The sequence below is a fragment of the Oncorhynchus nerka genome, linkage group LG15, assembly GCF_034236695.1.
Source record: "Oncorhynchus nerka isolate Pitt River linkage group LG15, Oner_Uvic_2.0, whole genome shotgun sequence".
Taxonomy (NCBI): domain Eukaryota; kingdom Metazoa; phylum Chordata; class Actinopteri; order Salmoniformes; family Salmonidae; genus Oncorhynchus; species Oncorhynchus nerka.
Genome location: NC_088410.1, coordinates 64,550,929 through 64,571,360, shown reverse-complemented (window position 1 = coordinate 64,571,360; position 20,432 = coordinate 64,550,929). Strand labels below are relative to the sequence as shown.

The window sequence follows — 20,432 nt, the reverse complement described above, 5'->3', positions numbered from 1 at the left end:
GCACTGCTAAAACTAAAATGCTTTGCTTACAAGGTGGGGGGGTCCCCCAACCAAATCTCCTTTAGGGCCCCCAAAAGGTTAGGGCCGGCCCTGAAAGGATTACCATACATAGGGACTGCAATTTTCCACAAATATAAAATATTCTGCCATTATACATATGTGTAGGCTTGCACTTACATCAAGCATACAACATACAATGTATCATATTATGATGAAAATGTTATGAAAAACACCGTGATTTGTAAATTGCAGGGCTCTCATCATATTTATTTTTTGCCATTTGAGGACACATGCAAACCGCCTCATGTTTACATAATCTCGGATTTTTCACCCCAGTAATCCTGTTACGTAAAAAATGGAACACTTTCACCTCTCGCGCGATTTCAACCCAACGCAGGCAGCGCAGTGTAGGAGTTCCAGCAGCAGAGAAGGGGAGAGGTAGGGACGTTGGGTGAGTTTGTAAACATTTGACTTGCTCGTGTTCAGATATCAAGATTTTACCAAATAGCCTTTGTCGGGTAACAGGTGTATTGACCGTCTGTCACATTTACCTTCCCCATCCTGTAATACTTATTTGACGCGCCTCGAATTGTGTCAGTGCTTTAACGTTAGCCTAGCCAGCTAACATAACGTTAGCTAGCTAACTAGCCTGTGTGTTCTGTACAATACCATCTGGCAAGGCGTTAGCTAGCAAGTTTTTAGCTGAAAAAAGGAGAAGGTAAATAAAGCTAGCTAATTTAGCAAAGAGACCACCAAGAAGCCCTTTTAATTCGCTCGGCCGTTATTGCCAATGTGGTTGGTCTGCTGTAATCTTACTGCCTGTACCAAAACATCTCATGTGATGATGATGATGGCCTGTCAGATATTGCATAGTGAGGTCCATTCTTCGTCCTGTCTGACATTATGTTGCTAGCTAGCTATATCTAACTTGACGTGCTGTTGTGATCATTGGCCCATAGTTAGCCATCGTGCCCCTTGTTAGCTAACTAACTAGTTAGCAGAGTCTGTTAGGTAGTTTCTGTCTTAGTTGAGACCATATACACATTAAAACAAGGGTTGAGACAGTCGACAACGGCATGGTGCGTTAATTACGCATAATTACGCAGATTCTGTTGCAAACCATTTTGCAACAGAAACCGTTTACTCCAAACGGAAAACGTTTTGCAACGAAAACGATTTTATATTGGAAAATATTCCGCTTGGTTCCTCCCGGTTTAGTTCCGTTTGCTCCATTTGGTTCTTAAACGGTTTCCGTTGCAAGACTTAATGAATTCACCCCATGTGAACTGCGCTGTTTGTTGACAGTCAGCAGAGCGGAGGCCATTTAGCTAGGACAATAACGTTAGTAATTTAAATACGTATTTTACTATTCAAAAACACTAGCTAGTTAAGACTATCACATTTTGACTTGCCAGCTGGCACATATGTTTAATAACGTTTTGTCACCAAGAAAATTGTTAATGTCAGCATTAATATATTTGTTTGATACTAACGTTAGCATTTTTCGTTTTTCTTCATTGTAGTGTTAACAAGGTGCTTTAGTTGGAAATACTGAACATGTAGGCAGTAGGAAATCCTTATGAATATCTATTTGTTAACCCTAATGTATTAGCCAATACAGCCTGTTTTTATTTTTTAATCTACCAATATTTTAGAGGCAGAGACAAAATAACACTTTCATTCTCTTCCTCTCCCATACCTTTTCATTGCAGGCTCTTTGTGTGAGATGGGGGACGATCGACCTTTTGTGTGCACCGCCCCAGGCTGTGGACAGGTAGGGTCTAATTTACCCTCCTTTTCTCTTCATCCTTCACTCTCTTTTCCCACTCTCCCTCCTGTCTTTACAGATCTCGGATTTTAGGAGCCATCAGATTACTTTCACCAGTGTCTTGCATTTTCTTTGTGTACAGAGATTCACCAATGAAGACCATCTATCAGTCCACAAACATAAGCATGAGATGACCCTAAAATTTGGTCCTGCCAGAACTGACTCTGTCATCATCGCAGGTGCTTACCTTTACTATTCCTAGAATTTCTCAATTTGACTGTATGAGAAAATTATGAGAAACATTTTTGTCTAGCTATCAAACTAACACCACCCTGTGTGGACAGATGAGCAATCTCTGTTGTTGACAGAGGGGATTTACCTGTACTATGAAGCCTCTAAACCAGTGTCTCCTCTTTCTCTCTACCACCAGACCAGACCCCCACGCCCACCCGCTTCCTGAAGAACTGTGAGGAGGTGGGTCTGTTCAATGAGCTGGCCAGCTCCTTCGAACAGGAGTTCCGGAAGGCCCATGAGGACGACCAGAGGAACAAAAACCCGGTGAGGGTGAGGACGGTGGAGGGGATAGGATGGGTTTGGTTTTTAAACATGGGTAGTTTGACCAATTTATTAATGTTGTGTCTGATTGTTGGTCCCCACACAGCTCCCCACCCCTCATCTTCTGGCCCCACCCCTACAGACCCTGTCTGGGGTGAAGGAGGAGGATGAGGGGCCTCTGGAGGTTGACTCCTCTCCCCCAGGCAGTCCTGACTCCACCTCCAGCATGTCGGACAGTAGCAAGGAGCCAATGGGGAGAGGAAAGGTATGTCCTGGGGGCGGGGCGATCAGGTTGTATGGTTGAACAGACAAATCGATGTGTGTTCTTTCCTCTTGTCAAGTTTGCATGGTAACTTGGGTGAGAGAGAGAAAGTAAGGAACAGTGGTGGCCAGAGAGTAAAGTAATCACTTAACTATGAGGCAAGTAAAGAAGATGTCAGCAAAAAGTAGACAATTAGTGGGTGTCTTAGTGGGTTCAGCTCAGCGGCCTGTAGTGTTCAACTCCCACCTGGGTTTCTCTGACTGGATGTGATGTGTGTTGACAGGAGACTCTTCCTCCTCCACGGCCAGTGTTGAGCTCCACCCCCACCATTGTACGGCCTGGGTCCCTCCCCATTCACCTTGGTTACGACCCCCTGCACCCGACACTGCCGTCGCCGACTTCTGTCATCACACAAACCCCACCCTCCAACAGACAACTGGGGTGAGTCTAATCTACAAACATCTGTCTATATTTGTATTCTCTCTTGTCTATTTCATTTATACCAATCTCCTGTTCTCAGCTCTCCGACAGGCTCCTTCCCACTGGTAATGCATCTCCCCAACGGACAGACAGTCCCTCTCCTCCCCAGCCCAAATATGACCTCAGTCATATCTGTGAGAATCAATCACATTTATTTATGCCTTTTTACATCTTCAGTTTTAGTGAAAGTAGTAGATGTCTAATTAACAATAACAGACTTGATAATGGCAGATATTGGTAAGTGTTATTTTGTCCTCATATTTAGTCTCTTCTTGTGTAATGTGTAGCTGGCGAGGCCATTTAATATGGTGCCCAACATCCCTGGGATTCCAGGCCCTCCGATTGGTGGGACCAGCAGCGGCTCCTCCTCCCCATCTGGGTATAGTCTACACTCGGAGGCCAAGATGGTGAGAGGCGCATGCACTGGCGGACACACACTACACACCACACACAAAGTTAAGGACCAAATAGCAGTGGGCCTACCCGTGGCAGTGGTAGGCACAGGGTTGCAAAGGGAGGCAATGTTACCAGTAACTGTTAATTACCAAAATAACTTGTAGTTTTGCAACCCTAGGAAGGCATGTTGTTGACATCTGTATGGCATTTCTGTGTGTCCATCCCTCTCTGTAGAGGCTGAAGGCGGCGCTGACCCAGCAACAGCATGGCCCGGGGGTTCAGAATGGGGCTGGAGGGGGCACAGGGGGGGTGGGAGAGGGCACAGGGGGGGTGGGAGGGGGGCCAGGGTCCAGCCCCGCTGTCCCCCAGAGACATGAGCAGAGCCAGCAGCCCTCACAGCATTCTGACACCCCTCACCTGCACAGCCACAGGTAAAACACATACATACTGATACAATACCTAAGAGTCAGGTGGAATCTGCTAGAGGCAGGGTGGCCTTTATCTCCAGAAATGATAAAAATGCTGGAAAGAACACTGAACAAACTAAAAGCTGCTCCAAACCATGTTTTGTAGATTAAATATGCTGGCAACTCTATAAGGGTATTGATAAGAGAACTTCTCTGCAGGTTCCGTCTGACCCTATATATTTGGTCATGCATTATCTCATGTCGCTTGCATGTATTTGCGTACATTTTGTGCACAAACAGTGAATACAAAAATGCACAGGCACACTCATGCATATATGATTTACATATACTCACACAGCAAACCAGCAGTGGCTCCTCCTCTCCATTTGGGTATAGTCTACATTCAGAGGACATGATGGTGAGAGGCATATACACGGGCACACTTTGAAATACACATTCAAATGCACTTTTACACTCACACACTCACACACAAGCTCACACTCACACATTTTCTCTCTATCTCTCTCTCATACACACACTCATGCACACACACCTAGTCCAAGGTGTATAACACTCTCCCCGTCCTCCCCAGGTATCCCCGGCCCAGCCCACCGGGGGTAGGAGGCGGCGGGGTGCGGAGGCCGACCCAGATGAGAGAAGGCAGCGCTTCCTGGAGAGGAACAGGGCGGCGGCGTCTCGCTGCCGACAGAAACGCAAGGTTTGGGTTGGCTCACTGGAAAGGAAGGCAGAGGACCTGGCTACCATGAACGTCTCTTTGACCGTGAGTCTACTGCACTATGACTGTAACTGGACCTAGACTGTAACTGTCTATTAGAGTCAGTTACAATCGACCATAAAAGGCCATATGTAACTTTTTGGGCGACCTGACCAGATTCACATTGACATATCTATAACTCACATTTCTTTCTCGTTGAAAGCAAGTCTAAGAAGCGGCAGATCTGTTCTATGTGGTTTATTTCTATTCTTCCCATTCTTATATTTTGTTTTTGTCTTCCTTTTGGTTTTGTACACCAGTTGAAAATACATTATTTTTGGTTATGGAAAATATATTTCACAGTGGTTTTAGATGGTACAATGATTCTCTACACTATACTTCCTTGTTTTGGTAACTATTAGAATTTTAGCAACCAGGAAATGGCAGAGTGATTTCTGCATAGTGCATCTTTAAAACCATGAACCCGTCTAAGCCCTAATATGATTCTTGTGCCCATGGGGTTTTGGTGTATGATTGTCAGTGGTTGAGAAGACAAATGTTGTGTGTACATTGTCTTGTGTGTTCATGCCTATATGTGGTGTTCTGTTTCTATCAGAATGAAGTGGGTCTGCTGAGGAACGAGGTGACACAACTGAAACAGCTGCTACTGGCCCACAAAGACTGCCCTGTCACTGCCATGCAGAAGGCGGCTTCCTACTTAGGTAATTAAGACAACATACACTACATGACCAAAAGTATGTGGACACCAATTCGTCGAGCATCTCATTCCTAAATCATGGGCACTAATATTGAGTTGGTCCCCCTTTTGCTGCTATAACAGCCTCCACTCTTCTGGGAAGGCTTTCTACTAGATATTGGAATATTGCTGTGGGGACTTGCTTCCATTCAGCCTCGAGCATTAGTGAGGTCAGGCACTGATGTTGGGCGATTAGGCTTGGCTCGCAGTCTGTGTTCCAATTCACCCCAAAGGTGTTTGATGAAGTTGAGGTCAGGCCAGTCAAGTTCTTACACACCGATCTCGACAAACCATTTCTGTATGGACTCGCTTTGTGGACTTTGGGCGCTGTCATGCTGAAACAGGAAAGGGTCTTCCCCAAACTGTTGCTAGCTGGAAGCACATAATCGTCTAGAATGTCATTGAATGCTGTAGCGTTAAGATTTCCCTTCATTGTAGCTAAGGGGCCTAGTCAAAACCATGAAAACAGCCCTAGACCATTATTCTTCTTTCACCAAACTTTACAGTTAGCACTATGCATTGGGGCACGTTCTCCTGGCATCCGCCAAAACCAGATTTGTCTGTCGGACTGCCAGATGGTGAAGCGTGATTCATCACTCCAGAGAATGCGTTTCCACTGCTCCAGAGTCCAATGGTGTCGAGCTTTACACGACTCCAGCCGACGCTTGGCATTGCACATGGTGATCTTAGGCTTGTGTGCGGCTGCTTGGCTATGGAAACCTATTTCATGAAGCTCCCGACGAACAGTTATTGTGCTGACGTTGCTTCCAGAGACAGTTTGGAACTTGGCAGTGAGCGTTGCAATCGAGGACGGACAATCTTTACGCGCTTCAGTACTCGGCGGTCCCGTTCTGTGAGCTTGTGTGGCCTACCACTTTGTGGTTGTGCCGTTGTTGCTCCTAAACGTTTCCACTTCACAATAACAGCACTTACAGTTGACTGGGGCAGCTCTGGCAGAAATTTGACGAACTGACTTGTTGGAAAGGTGGCGTCCTATGACGGTGCCACGTTGAAAGGCACTGGGCTCTTCAGTAAGGCCATTCTACTGCCATTGTTTGTCTACGGAGAGTGCATGGCTGTGTGTTCGATTTTATACACTTGTCAGCAACGGGTGTGGCTGAAATAGCCAAATCCACTAATTTGAAGTATGTCCACATACTTTTGTGTATATATAGTATACATGAATCAACTATCAATCACACAAGTCTGTCATTCACTCCATCTGTTTGATTTTTAATTTAGCCTCATTTATCTGTTCCCAATCAACTTGTACATCCATTCACCTACCTACCGATCCAACTCATCCATCTAATCTATTGCTTGCCTGTCACCTCTCTTTAAGGGTGAATGTTTCTCTCTCTCTCTGTAGCTGCAGGAGGAGAGGAGAGCTCCAGGGATCCCCCCTCCGAGCCTACGGGCTCCACAGCCTTGGCCATCCAGCACGGGCCTTCGGCCCCTGTCCCCAGCCCTGGTGCCATCACCGTCAACGGGCTGAGCGTATGCGCGGCTGAGGCAGTGGCCATGTCGGTCCTGGCCGGGATGGGGGCGGCCCACCAGGGAGGGGTCCTCATGGCGCCACAGCCTCAGCCCGCCCCCAGATGATGCGCAGGGAGCCAATAAGAACATTAGGAGGCCGGACTGGTACAATTATGTGAGCGATTGAAAGGGACCTGATTTGAAATCTGAAATCCCACCAGTTGTTAATAGAAGGGGGGGTGAGAAGTACTGTCTCCAACCTATGCTCAGACCTTGGATACAGTGGCAGCCAGGAAAGGATGTTGGGAGTTGACATCCTGTCAAAGCCACACAAACCCCCCACCTTACCCCCCCAAACACACACACACACTCGCTCACAGCCAATGATAATCACTGAACGAGTCGTCCCGCCCCTTTTGTCCCTTTTCTGATGGATCCCTGCTTGGAAGCACTGTCATTGCGTATGTACATACTCACACCCCGTGACATACACACACTCGATCACTGAATGTAGTGTGTTTTTGTCTATTTGCAACTCTCCCCTGTCTACAGTGTAAATCTCTCCTTACATATTTATCTTCTTCATGCAGCTGTTAATCCATGGGGAAACTCTTTTTAGGGTTGAATAAGCGTGAGATATTGTTTTCCCTTTGTCATGGAGTGAGCCAAAGTATGAGTATATTCAATGTCTGGCCTTTTAAAAAATTTGTATTATTATTGTTTTTTTTAATAGGAATTCTGCATTCTGACAATGTGTATGAAACCCTTATTGACTGCATGGATATTAGAGGAGACTGATGAAGACCACTGTCTGTGTGCTGGTGTCTGCTCATATTATTGCTGGTTTTTATCATACTGCTTTTCTCTCCCACTTTTTAAAGTGATATCAAATGACTGATGCAAACATTGACAATGTCCTAATATAACACTTGAAATGGTTAGGTTTTAGATCATACTTTATGTAGTAATCAACAAACTTTTCATTAGATTTATAAATCATTTACCCAGGCTAAGTTGAGGAAAAAGTAGTGCAATATATTTTTATATTCAAAACAAATATTAATGTTCCTGCATTTAGCTAAAACGTGTGTAGTGAATACAGTGGTAGAATGGTTTGTTCTAATTCAATGAAAACCAATTACATTCTAAATGATAAGAGAAAATGTAAACCTACGACATATTCTTGAATGCAAATCTCGATTAGGGGACGTCTATTAAGAGAAAATGTAAACCTACGACATATTCTTGAATGCAAATCTCCATTATGGGACGTCTATATGAAGATCATGTCCTACTCTCGGGTTAAAGATCATGTCCTACTCTCGGGTGCTTTCCAACATTTAAAAAACTATACTGTCTTTTGGAGTATATCACTTTTGTAAGACACGTCACTGAAATATTTGTTATGAAATGTCATTGAGTGATGTCTTTTTTTTTTCTTCACATTTTGTGTTGAATACCTTGTTTGTTGAATCTTTTTTTAACATGTCAATGCTCTATTCATCATTTTGTTATTGCTGTAACTGAACCCTGCGTCACGTTACCTTTCCCCTCGTGTTCTGTCAAGAGGATGGATATGTCTGTCTTCAACAGTGAACCCAGGGTGTAACTTCCCACAAACTATGGAATTTGTCTCCAATCCGTCGAGAGGGTGTTTTTGCCCAAAATAATTACACCTCAAGGCGGGGGAAATTTAACTTGTGTATAGTCTCAACTAATAAAAGATCTCCGGCAAAATAAATAAGTTACTGGCAACAAGGGGTTTAGGTTAATCTTTTTCATGCTTAGTATCTAAGTGCCTATCCCCTTGGTATAGAGCTCCATGACAGTAGGAGCAGAAGCTGTCTGATGTGCTCAGGGATTAGGATGGGCTGGTGGCATACGTGTACACAACAAGCACAGGAAACGAGAAGGCTTCTGTATGTCAGAGAGCGAGCTAGACCCTGCGTGTGACTGTGTATAGAGCGTAAGGGGAGAATCCTAACTTCCACTAAATTGATTTTTCACTAAGTCTCCCACTGACATGAATGCATGACTAAGTGAAAATTGACTTGTGGAATATAGAATTAGCCTCTAAAATTGTGTTCCAGACATTTGTGTGATGTTAGTATGTTCATCTTGTCATGAAATTGCAATAGTTGACTGACCGATATTATGGACCATAGTTTCATAAACAGTAGCCCAGTGTGTGTTCAGTCAGTGATGTGTGAAATGCTCATAAACATTCATTTTCCATACAGCAGGATTCACCAACTGGTGGGCCGAATTTGAAATGTGGGTGGTTTTATTTGGCCCCCAAAGTTTTTTTGATTGTTCATAGTCTGACATAAAAGACTGTAAAAACACCAGGAAATCAGCTCCAGTGATTTTAATTTAAGACATCTGTTCCCACGCATAATAGAGAGACACGTGATTGTATAGAAATGTAAGCAATGTTTGAAATTATTGTCAAACATCTATTTGGGTTTATTGCTGGCAATTTGCAGTCTACAAACGATTTGTAATTATGTTCCGGCCCCTCACCAACCGCTCAAGAAAATATAGTTGATGGCTGAATCTAGTTGATGATCCCTGCCATACAGTAACGCCAGGGGGAGCAGACAGTCTATTGATTGATTTCATGCTCCAGTCACAACCATTAACATCAGACATGGTCATGTGACAGATTCCTTTGGTGAGTTGTTCATTGCTCACAGTTATGGCGGTGTTAGGGAGTCGAAAGGATGGAGTACTGTCTTGATTTTTGCTTTTCTCGTTGATTCAGGAACTTGTCACCACTTTTAATTTGTAAACATTCTACGTTTTATTCCTGCAACGATGGCGGACCGAGGCGTGGATATGTTGGCACTACCGAAAGAGGTCAAGGACCAATTGGCGGAGTTGGATTTGGAACTGTCCGAAGGTAAGGATTTTAGACGGGGGAAAGAGAAATAGGTGTTGTGTCCCGTAAACGCTCCTACGTGTGTGTCCCAGATAAAAACAACAATCACCCGTCCGCTGTCAGTGGTGAGAACTGCAGTCTATAACCGGGCAAGCACGACTCCCTCCCCCTGCTATGTTGCCGCGGAGGATAAAAACACTGACCTATTTTCATTTGATTAACTACTATAGTTAATGTAATAAAAATACCATCGTTATTATTTTCGCCTAGTGTTGGCATAGTGTTTTTGAGAAATGAGGATATAGAGCGATTACCATTTTATTGGATAAGGCTTTTGATGTATAACTGTATGATACTATGTATAGCTTATGACTGGGTTTTTTAAAATAAGTTTTTTTGTTTATTTATACTTTACATAATACTTACCATCAGAAGTAACCATAGCTCTCAACATTAACACAATCTTCCAATTTGCTTTGCAGAGTCAGTGCATTTTTCTCTAGTAGCTAGGATAAAAATAGCCTTCATGTAATTTACAGTGTAAAAAAGGAGATCATAGAGGTTTTCCTCTTGTCAGAAATTAGGTCAAGGCTCTCTTCCTCATCACATAGTTATTGTGTCTGTTTCTCAAGCGATAGTGCTGTTGAAATTATGCTGCACGTTCTATAGACCTACAAGGCTGTCGACTGCTAAACTCTCTTGTTAATGTGGGAATTCAGCGTTTGCCTTGTTTTGACTAAAAATAATAAATAAATAATATGGTGTTATGCAAGTCTCCTCCTTGGTGGGTGAATCACAGTATTGCTGGATCTGTGCCATGCGGTTCAAAGCACCCCGGGGTGCATGAGTAATGTAATGTTTCAGTTTTGCAGAGGAAGGAGAGAGAACGTATGTGATGGAAAAGTAGAGTTACCATTGGTGACTGACTTACTGAAGTCAATTCTCTCCCTGAATCTGCTCCCCTGTCCCCACTGTGTGAACATTGAATAATTAGTACAGTTTCACACTGTGCCTATTGAGCTCTTGACAGTTTACCGCTGAAACGCATGACTCCATGGAGTCATCATGGATTCCGACTGTCCAGGTCTCACCCAGACACAGTTGGATGATTGAAACTGAAACAGGAGACCAGGTGTGGAGAAACTTTTTCAGTCATTTTCCAAGTCCTCCATACTATTCTGCCATCACCAGACCTTTGGCCGTGGGTCCTGGCACTTTGGGATTTTCCATCAAATCTGCTGAGTATAATTTCAAAATGTGTTTTATTTGATACTAAAAAGTTACTTTTGTCACTACTCACCTGTAATAATCATTCAAGAGTTTCTTTCTGAAGTGTCTCAATGTAAGGACATTAGCCTAACAAGAGAATCATAGTAGAATCAAATAGCCTGTGCACATCATCAAACACAGCCCCCCTGGGATACAGCCACAAAGATGGCCTCTCAGTGGTTACAAACTAATCAAAACAACTTCCTCAAAACAACATGGTCTCAGAGCATTTCGTATTAGTCTGTATGTAAATCCGAGACACTCCATTTAGTATATGTTACGTTTCGTATGGTATCTATTAATTTGTGGATGTCCATCATCCATTTCGTACGATGTGTTTCGTACGATGTGTTCCGAAAGGCAATTTGCACGATATGTTACGAATTACAAAATGTACAATATGTTACTAATTCCAATTTGTTGTGACTAACGTTAGCTAGGTAGCTAACATTAATGTTAGCTAGCTCTAGGGGTTAGGGTTAACTAACATGCTAAGTAGTTGCAAAGTAGCTAAAAAATAGTAAGTAGTTTCTAATTATCTAAAATGCTAAAGTTCTCCGTGATGAGATCCTAGACGTCCATGTTATAGGCCAACCCATTCACCCCGACCAACCACCCTCCTTCTGTTTTTGCCTTAAGTAACCTTGTCTTATGTAACATATCATACTAATTTGAGTGTCCCAGATTTACGTTTACTATGTTGCGTCTAGCTGTTACTGAGACCAGTCTGCTCAAAAAGATGTGTGAAATCTATTTTACATTGATCAAATCAATTAGATTGGGCTGTTTAATATGTCACAGGGCACTTCTGAAAAAGTCTGAGTGATGGAGAAGCCTTAATTCACTGTTACAAATGGTGGGTGAACTCACTTCTACTTGTGGTCTCGTTTAATAATAGACAGCAATTAACAGTTTGGTTAGTGACAGTTCGGAGTAGTGCTGCTCTCCTTAGGATCACACACACAGATGGAGAGAGAGAAAACAGACATGAGTTCCTATCTATTAATAATAATGGCATGCTATATAAACAGATGTACTGCATAAACAGACTGTCTCTAGTTTTCTGCTGTGTGTGCAAATCGAGTGTAAATGTTTGAGAGTGTCGTTGTGTGGCATACACTGGTTTAAAACATTTTTATTGATAGTTTCTTTTTTGCTTTAGTGACTGAAGAGCTCAGCAGTAGTAGGCCTATACAACTCTACTACTCAACTGTAAATGCCAGCTTGCTGTATGCTTATTTGTCTGTTGTCCTCTGACATTTAGAGCAGTAGTTAACTACCCCTGTTAAGACCTACCAGCTCCTCGTGTAGGCCTATCACTTGACAATCTCTGTAGTTACATTAACAGACAGTGTAGGCTTATTAAAATGTAGCCTAGATGCATGTTTATTAGGATACATTGTACTTTGAGGGTTGAAATGGCCTGTTGTTGTGGTGTTATGGCTCAAGTTTGAGGTGTTTGTTTATTCCCGCCCATCAGCCCTGTAGCTCTCAGCTAGTCCACTGACTCCTCACACACATAAGCCATTTTGAGCCCCAGCAGCACTTAACACCCAACAATTGATTCACCACAAAGAGAAGCCTGTCTCATTATTCCAGCCACACTGAGCTATGACCAGATGGCCAGACCGGAGTAGCCATGTTTGTAGTTCCATCAGCCTGCTGGTGGTTGTAGTTTAACTGTAGCTAGTATCATACAGTACATGAATTGGATCAGTTGAGACTGGAGTCAGTAAAGACTTCAGTAGCACAACAACTCAATAGAAACTCAAAACCCCCAGTGCGGCCATCATTCAACTGAAAGTCTCTGTCACAGTGGCAAACAACAGTCTTTTTATTTTATTTTTCCTCCACCTTTATTTAACCAGGTAGGCCAGTTGAGAACAAGTTTTCATGTACAACTGTGACCTGGCCAAGATAAAGCAAAGTAGTGCAACACAAACAACACAGTTACACATGGGATATTCAAACGTACAGTCAATAACACAATAGAAAAAAAAAATATCAAAGCTGTTGCTGTAAACACAGCCTACTCTCTACTATCTATCTTTTGGGAAGTACTTTATCAGTATTATGCACCAAAACACATCATCTATTTTAATGGACTGCCAGTACATTTCCATTTATATGGAGTAGTAGCAGTCTATCCGGAGTCTTCTTAATGTTTCTCATGCATATCCTTTACATTTCTAACAATCAGCCCATTGTTGTCACTTTGTCCCAAAGACGGGGCTCCCATGGCAACAAATATAGGAAATATGCACCATTGCAGTGGTGGTGGATTATGTGCGTGTTTGCGCGCGTGCGTGTGCGTATTAAAGGGATACTTCGCAGATACCTATAGACTTCCAGTTATTGCTCTAACGCTAGTTAGCATTGGCTTGCGAAACTACATCTTACTTCCTTTACACTGGACACAGAGACATGAAAATGATATTCATCTGACACTGGGAAGTAGATAAAGGGCCTCATTGCCAAAATCCTGAATTATCCCTTTAAGGTCACCCCTACACCCAGCTCTAACCCCGGTGACTGTGGGGACACAATGGTAGCCATTGAGAGGATCAAAGCCATGCTGGCTGGAAGCTCGGCTGGAATTCAAAATGCTCAACCACAACCCTTTATGTGTTTTAAGCTGCTAAAATGAACTGTATGTGTGTGTGAAAGTAAGCTAGCTGTACAGCTACTGTAAATATGACTACTACACACACACACACACACACAATGTGTGCCCCTTTGCCTGGTTTTTGTGTCTCCTGCCTTGTCTCCAAGGTCTGTGTGTATAGTGTGGTGTAATGCTCTGATAAGAGCTGAGTGAATGGGATTCCCTTTGCTTTGAGCCCTGTCTCAGTGTGGACTATAGTGACTTGTGAGTGTTTGTCCAGTCGTGTGTTTGTGTGTGTGTACTGTCTGTTGATGTGGGGAGGAGAGGCAGGTTTTTCAGCACAGCAGCCTGTTCAGTGCTGAGTGGAGAAGGGGAGAAAAAGAGAGCGAGACAGTTGGGGGAGAGAGAGAGAGAGAGAGAGAGAGAGAGAGAGAGAGAGAGAGAGAGAGAGAGAGAGAGAGAGAGAGAGAGAGAGAGAGAGATTACGGTCGTGTCTGCGTCTCCCAATCTAGGTCACAGAGCATCAGGAGGCAACACGCCTGGCTCATTTAGCCCTCGGAGTCACAGTGGGCCAGTACTGCTGCTAGGGATCTCTCTATCTCGCTCACTCTCTCTCTCTCGTGTTCTCTGTTGCTTACATTCTCGGACACTCATTCTTCTATCCCTCACTCATCCTCTCTCCCTCTCTCTGACGCTCTGTCGCTTGTTTTCTATCTCGCTTAACCCTCTCTCTCCCACTGTCTATCCATGGCTCTGTCGCTCATTCCCTCTCTCTCTGTCTATCTCTACATCTGATATGCTTTCTCTATGGCTCTCTCCTTTCTCAGCCTTTCTCTCCTTCCTACCCTTGCACTTCATCACCATAAACAAGGCAGTGTAGAATGGGGACTATGTGTATGTGTATGTTGGGGATTGTAGCCAAAATGTAGCTTCTGCATCAGTATCCTCACAGTGTTTTGGCCACACATACACACAGGGCAGGAAGATGCTTCAGCCTATCCATTGAAAAGCTCATTTAACTGTAACTGAGGGGCTGTACACTGATCTCCGACCATAGTTAAGGGTCAGTAATGACCAATAGAGAAGGAAGCACAGATTCAGTGTGTGGCACATATTGTAGAAAAACAGTCTGATATTGGCAGAGAGATCTGGAGAAATGTCCAGAGAAGTTCTCCATTTTGGAAATGAAGCATTTGTGTTACATAATAGAATGCACCTCACGCTCAACACTCTCTCTCTCTCTCTCTCTCAGAGAGTTCCTCTCTGTCCAGTGTCTGTGTTCTTTTGCCCATCTTCATATTTTATTTTTATTGGCCAGTCTGAGATATGTCTTTTTCTTTGTAACTCTGCCAGGAATGCCAGCATCCCAGAGTCGCCTCTTCACTGTTGACGTTGAGACTGGTGTTTTGCGGGTACTTTTTAATGAAGCTGCCAGTTGAGGACTTGTGAGACGTCTGTTTCTCAAACTAGACACTAATGTAATTGTCCTTGCTCAGTTGTGCACCGGGGCCTCCCACTCCTCTTTCTATTCTGGTTAGAGCCAGCTGTTCTGCGAAGGGAGTAGGGCACAGCATTGTACGAGATCTTCAGTTTCTTGGCAATTTCTCGCATGGAATAGCCTTCATTTCTCAGAACAAGAATAGACTGATGAGTTTCAGAAGAAAGGTCTTTGTTTCTAGCCATTTTGAGCCTGTAATCAAACCCACAAATGCTGATGCTCCACATACTCAACTAATCTAAAGAAGGCCAGTTTTATTGCTTCTTTAATCAGAACAACAGTTTTCAGCTGTGCTAACATAATTGCAAAAGGATTTTCTAATCAATTAGCCTTTTAAAATGATAAACTTGGATTATCTAACACAACGTGCCATTGGAACACAGGAGTGATGGTTGCTAATAATGGGCCTCTGTATGCCTATGTAGATATTCCATTAAAAATCTGCCATTTCCAGCTACAATAATCATTTACAACATTAACAATGTCTACACTTTATTTCTGATAAATCTGATGTTATTTTAATGGACAAAAAATGTGCTTTTCTTTAAAAAAGAAGGACATTTCTACGTGACCCCAAACTTTTGAATATAGTGTAATTTTGCTCTTTATTTAACCATCTTACATATAAAATATTACTTGTTCATTGAAAATTGTGAATAACTCACCACATGTTAATGAGAAGGGTGTGCTTGAAAGGATGCACATAACTCTACAATGTTGGGTTGTGTTGGAGAGGGTCTGTCTTAAATCATTTTCCACACACAGCCTGTGTCTATATTTAGTTTTCATTCTAGCGAAGGCTGAGAATTCACTCTCACATATATACGTGCTTGCAAAGGGCACCAGTGTCTTAACAGCGCGATTTGCCCAAGGCAGGATACTCTGAGCGCAGCCCAAACCAGAAGTCTGTCAGTGGCTTCTGATTAAATTACATTTTCACAGAACCACTTGTTGCAATTTCGATGAGGCTCTCTTGTTCAGATATTGGTAAGAGGACTGGAGGCAGGGCATGAAAGGGATAACGAATCCAGTTGTTTGTGTCATCCGTTTCGGGGAACTACCTGCGTACCCAACTCACTCAGGTGCTTCGCTATATCACATTTGACATTGTCCGTAAGTTCGAGTAAATTTGCACACAAAAAATCATACAATGATGGAAAGACCTGTGTGTTGTCCTTGTAAATGCAGACAGAGAGGAGCGCCAACTTCTTAATCATAGCCTACATTTTTTCCCGCACATTGAATATAGTTGCGGAGAGTCCCTGTAATCCTAGATTCAGATCATTCAGGTGAGAAAAAACATCACCCAGATAGGCCAGTCGTGTGGGAAACTTATCATCATGCAAGTGGTCAGACAAGTGAAAATTATGGTCAGTAAAGAAGACTTTTAAGTTGTTTCTCAATTTTAAAAAAGTGTCAATATTTTGCCCCTTGATAACCAGCGCACTTCTGTATGTTGTAAAAGCGTTACATGGTCGCTGCTCATATCAATGCATAGTGCAGAAAATACATGAGAGTTCAGGGGCCTTGCTTTAACAAAGTTAACCATTTTGTCTGTAGTGTCCAAAACGTCTTTTAAGCTGTCAGGCATTCCCTTGGGAGCAAGAGCCTCTCGGTGGATGCTGCAGTGTATCCAAGTAGCGTCAGGAGCAACTGCCTGCCCATGCGTTACCACTCCACTATGTCTCCCTGTCATGGCTTTTGCGCCATCAGTACAGATACCAACATGAGCAGCAGCTACAGTGGAATTCCCGCGAGAGAGTAATTGTTAATGTGATTGGATGTTCATTATTTGACAAGGCTACCTGTATTTGACATTGTGTTGTTATTTCGCTGAACACTAGATAGTTTAATCTAATTTTGCCAGTGAAACGAGGCTACTCAGGCGACAAAAAAACCTCACCAAAATATAAATGGACTGTTTGAAAATGTGAAGACAAAAAAAATATATATGTGAATAACATTTTTATTTGGTGTACCCTTGACAGCATTGCACCCTAGTTTGGGAATAGGCTATATTACATAGATTTATTAGAAGTTATTTGCCCTAGCCATCATAGCAGCAAGATTTGTGAGTGTAATGTTTACTGTAAATGTTTTTTTGTTTAGAATCTAATTCACTTGCTTTGGCAATGTAAACATATGTTTCCCATGCCAATAAAGCTCAGAGAGACAGACACAGAGAGAGACTGAGACAAATCACATTTTATTGGTCACATACACATGGTTAGCAGATGTTATTGCGAGTGTAGTGAAATGCTTGTGCTTGTAGTTCCGATAGCAATATCTAACAAGTAATCTAACAATTCCACAACAACTACCTAATACACACAAATCTAAGTAACGGGCTGGAATATGTACATATAAATATATGGATGAGCAATGACCGAGCGGCATAGGCAAGATGCAATAGATGGTATAAAATACAGTAATATATATATGGGATGAGTAATGCAAGATATGTAAACATCATTAATAAAGTGGCTAGTGATCTATTTATTGTAAAGTGGCTGTTCCACTGGATGTCATAAGGTGAAAGCACCAATTTGTAAGTCGCTCTGGATAAGAGCGTCTGCTAAATGACTTAAATGTAAATGTATTAAAGTGTCCAATGCTTTCAAGTCTGTATGTAGGCAGCAGCCTCTCTGTGTTAGTGATGGCTGTTTAGCAGCCTGATGGCCTTGTGAAAGAAGCTTTTTTTCAGTCTCTCGGTCCCAGCTTTGATGCACCTGTACTGACCTCGCCTTCTGGATGGTAGTGGGGTGGGCAGGTTGTTGTCCTTGATTATCATTTTGGCCTTCCTGTGACAGCAAGTGCTGTAGGTGTCCTGGAGGGCAGGTAGTTTCCCCCTGGTGATGCGTTGTGCAGACTGCACCACCCTCTGGAGAGCCCTGCGGCTGAGTCGATTCTGCCGCAGTACGTACACTGAGTTAATCTGCAGATCCCTTACCCTCATGTCAACGAGCCTACTGTGCCTGTTAGCGTTAGCTAATGTTTATACCGCACTAGTTGTCTTTACATTATACAGTCTTTTCAGTACTTTACAGTGTGAATTATAGGCCAACATGGCATTAGTTTAGTGTTGTAGGCCTATAGCATGACTTTGCAGTCTTAGACAGTGCATGGCATGGAGAATGCTACATGCACACACTGCAGCAGGGATTTTGGCCCACTCCTCCATACAGACCTTCTACAGATCCTTCAGGTTTCGGGGCTGTCGCTGGGCAATACGGACTTTCAGCTCCCTCCAAAGATTTTCTATTGGGTTCAGGTCTGGAGACTGGCTAGGCCACTCCAGGACCTTGAGATGCTTCTTACGGAGCCACTCCTTAGTTGCCCTGGCTGTGTGTTTCGGGTCGTTGTCATGCTGGAAGACCCAGCCACGACCCATCGTCTATGCTCTTACTGAGGGAAGGAGGTTGTTGGCCAAGATCTCGCGATACATGGCCCCATCCATCCTCCCCTCAATACTGTGCAGTCATCCTGTCCCCTTTGCAGAAAAGCATCCGCAAAGAATGATGTTTCCACCTCCATGTTTCACGGTTGGGATGGTGTTCTTGGGGTTGTACTCATCCTTCTTCTTCCTCTAAACACTGAGTGGAGTTTAGACCAAAAAGCTCTATTTTTGTCTCATCAGACCACATGACCTTCTCCCATTCCTCCTCTGGATCATCCAGATGGTCATTGGCAAACTTCAAATGGGCCTGGACATGCGCTGGCTTGAGCAGGGGGACCTTGCGTGCGCTGCAGGATTTTAATCCATGACGGTGTAGTGTGTTACTAATGGTTTTCTTTGAAACTGTGGTCCCAGCTCTTCATGATCATTGATGCCCCACGAGGTGAGATATTGCATGGAGCCCCAGACTGAGGATGATTGAACGTCATCTTGAACTTTTGCGCCAACAGTTGTTGCCTTCTCACCAAGCTGCTTGCCTATTGTCCTGTAGCCCATCCCAGCCTTGTACAGGTCTACAATTTTAGCCCTGATGTCCTTACACAGCTCTCTGGTCTTGGCCATTATGGAGAGGTCGGAGTCTGTTTGATTGAGTGTGTGGACAGGTGTCTTTTATACAGGTAATGAGTTCAAACAGGTGCAGTTAATACAGGTAATGAGTGGAGAACAGGAGGGCTTCTTAAAGAAAAACTAACAGGTCTGTGAGCGCCGGAATTCTTACTTGTTGGTAGGTGATCAAATACTTATGTCATGCAATAAAATGCAAATTAATTACTTAAAAATCATACAATGTGATTTTCTGGATTTTGTTTTAGATTGTTCTCTCACAGTTGAAGTGTACCTATGATAAAAATTACAGACCTCTACATGCTTTGTAAGTAGGAAAACCTGCAAAATCGGCAGTGTATCAAATACTTGTTCTCCCCACTGTATAATAATACAGGTATTCCCAAACTGGGGTTCACATTTAATTTATTTTTCTTCACATTTTCAAACAGTCCATTTATATTTTCCAACGGGGCTATACATTCGGGTGAGGTTTTTTTCTCGCCTGCGTAGCCTCATTTCACTGCCAAAAATACAATTTGAGAGTGCCCTGAACCTAGTGCTAGAGGGGGTACACAGCTGGAGGTTGAATGTTTTAAGGGGTACGGGACTATAAAAAGTTTGGGAACCACTGTAATAATAGATGAAGAGACCTGCTTCCCCCTCCTCCACCCCCAGACAGACAGATCAACCGCTGGCACGGCCCATTGGGGATTATAGTCAGACAGTCTTGCCTGAGGAGTGGGCACTGTTGATACACACACACACACACACACACACACTACAGTTCTGGGGTGGTGGGAGGCTTGGACACCACATGCGCAGGGTTGCCATGGACACAGAGGATCTCCCCTCCATCTTGGGTATGTATGTTTTATTATAAAGCTTAAACCCCGGAAGATTACAACGCCCGTAAGCCACATTGACAGCCAAAACCACAGTAACACAATCCAAAGGGCTGCTAAGCTTTTAAAGCTATTATTATTATAGAAGAAGCATATGACAATCACAGTAGGGAGAGAAAGTGTTATCTTAAGAACAGATACACAATCAGCTCTTCTCACCCTCGAACTCAACCTAAACTATTATGAGATACAGAGCTAAAACAAAATTCTATGAGGCCTAAACTAAGGAGCCTATCTACTCCACACACCCACTTGATCACAAGGAAATGGAAATCGTTTAACTTCATTTGAACCATGGAAGTAGGCGAGGGAGGGGGTCGAAAGAAACACTCCCGGGTTCCCTAAGGATGTAAAGGGCCAGACACACCGAGAAATCTGATTGCCGAAAGGTACTGAGCGCCTCTGCCCAGAGTGTTAGCAGTTAACTTTTTGTTGTTCACATATAACAGTTTTACCTC

General features: G+C 43.3%; 1 protein-coding gene and 1 pseudogene across 1 annotated transcript in view; both read left to right on the top strand.

The window, feature by feature from the left end:
- Positions 1-356: 356 nt before the first annotated feature.
- LOC115143117 (cyclic AMP-dependent transcription factor ATF-7-like) lies at positions 357-9,161 on the top strand (annotated as a pseudogene).
- Positions 9,162-9,450: 289 nt separating this feature from the next.
- Positions 9,451-20,432, top strand: part of LOC115143116 (disco-interacting protein 2 homolog B-A-like) — an 86,925-nt gene continuing 75,943 nt past the window's right edge. The window contains exon 1 of the mRNA XM_065001798.1: positions 9,451-9,718. Coding sequence (XP_064857870.1) covers positions 9,634-9,718 — 85 coding nt within the window. The 5' untranslated portion in view covers positions 9,451-9,633. The remainder of the gene's footprint in view (positions 9,719-20,432) is intronic.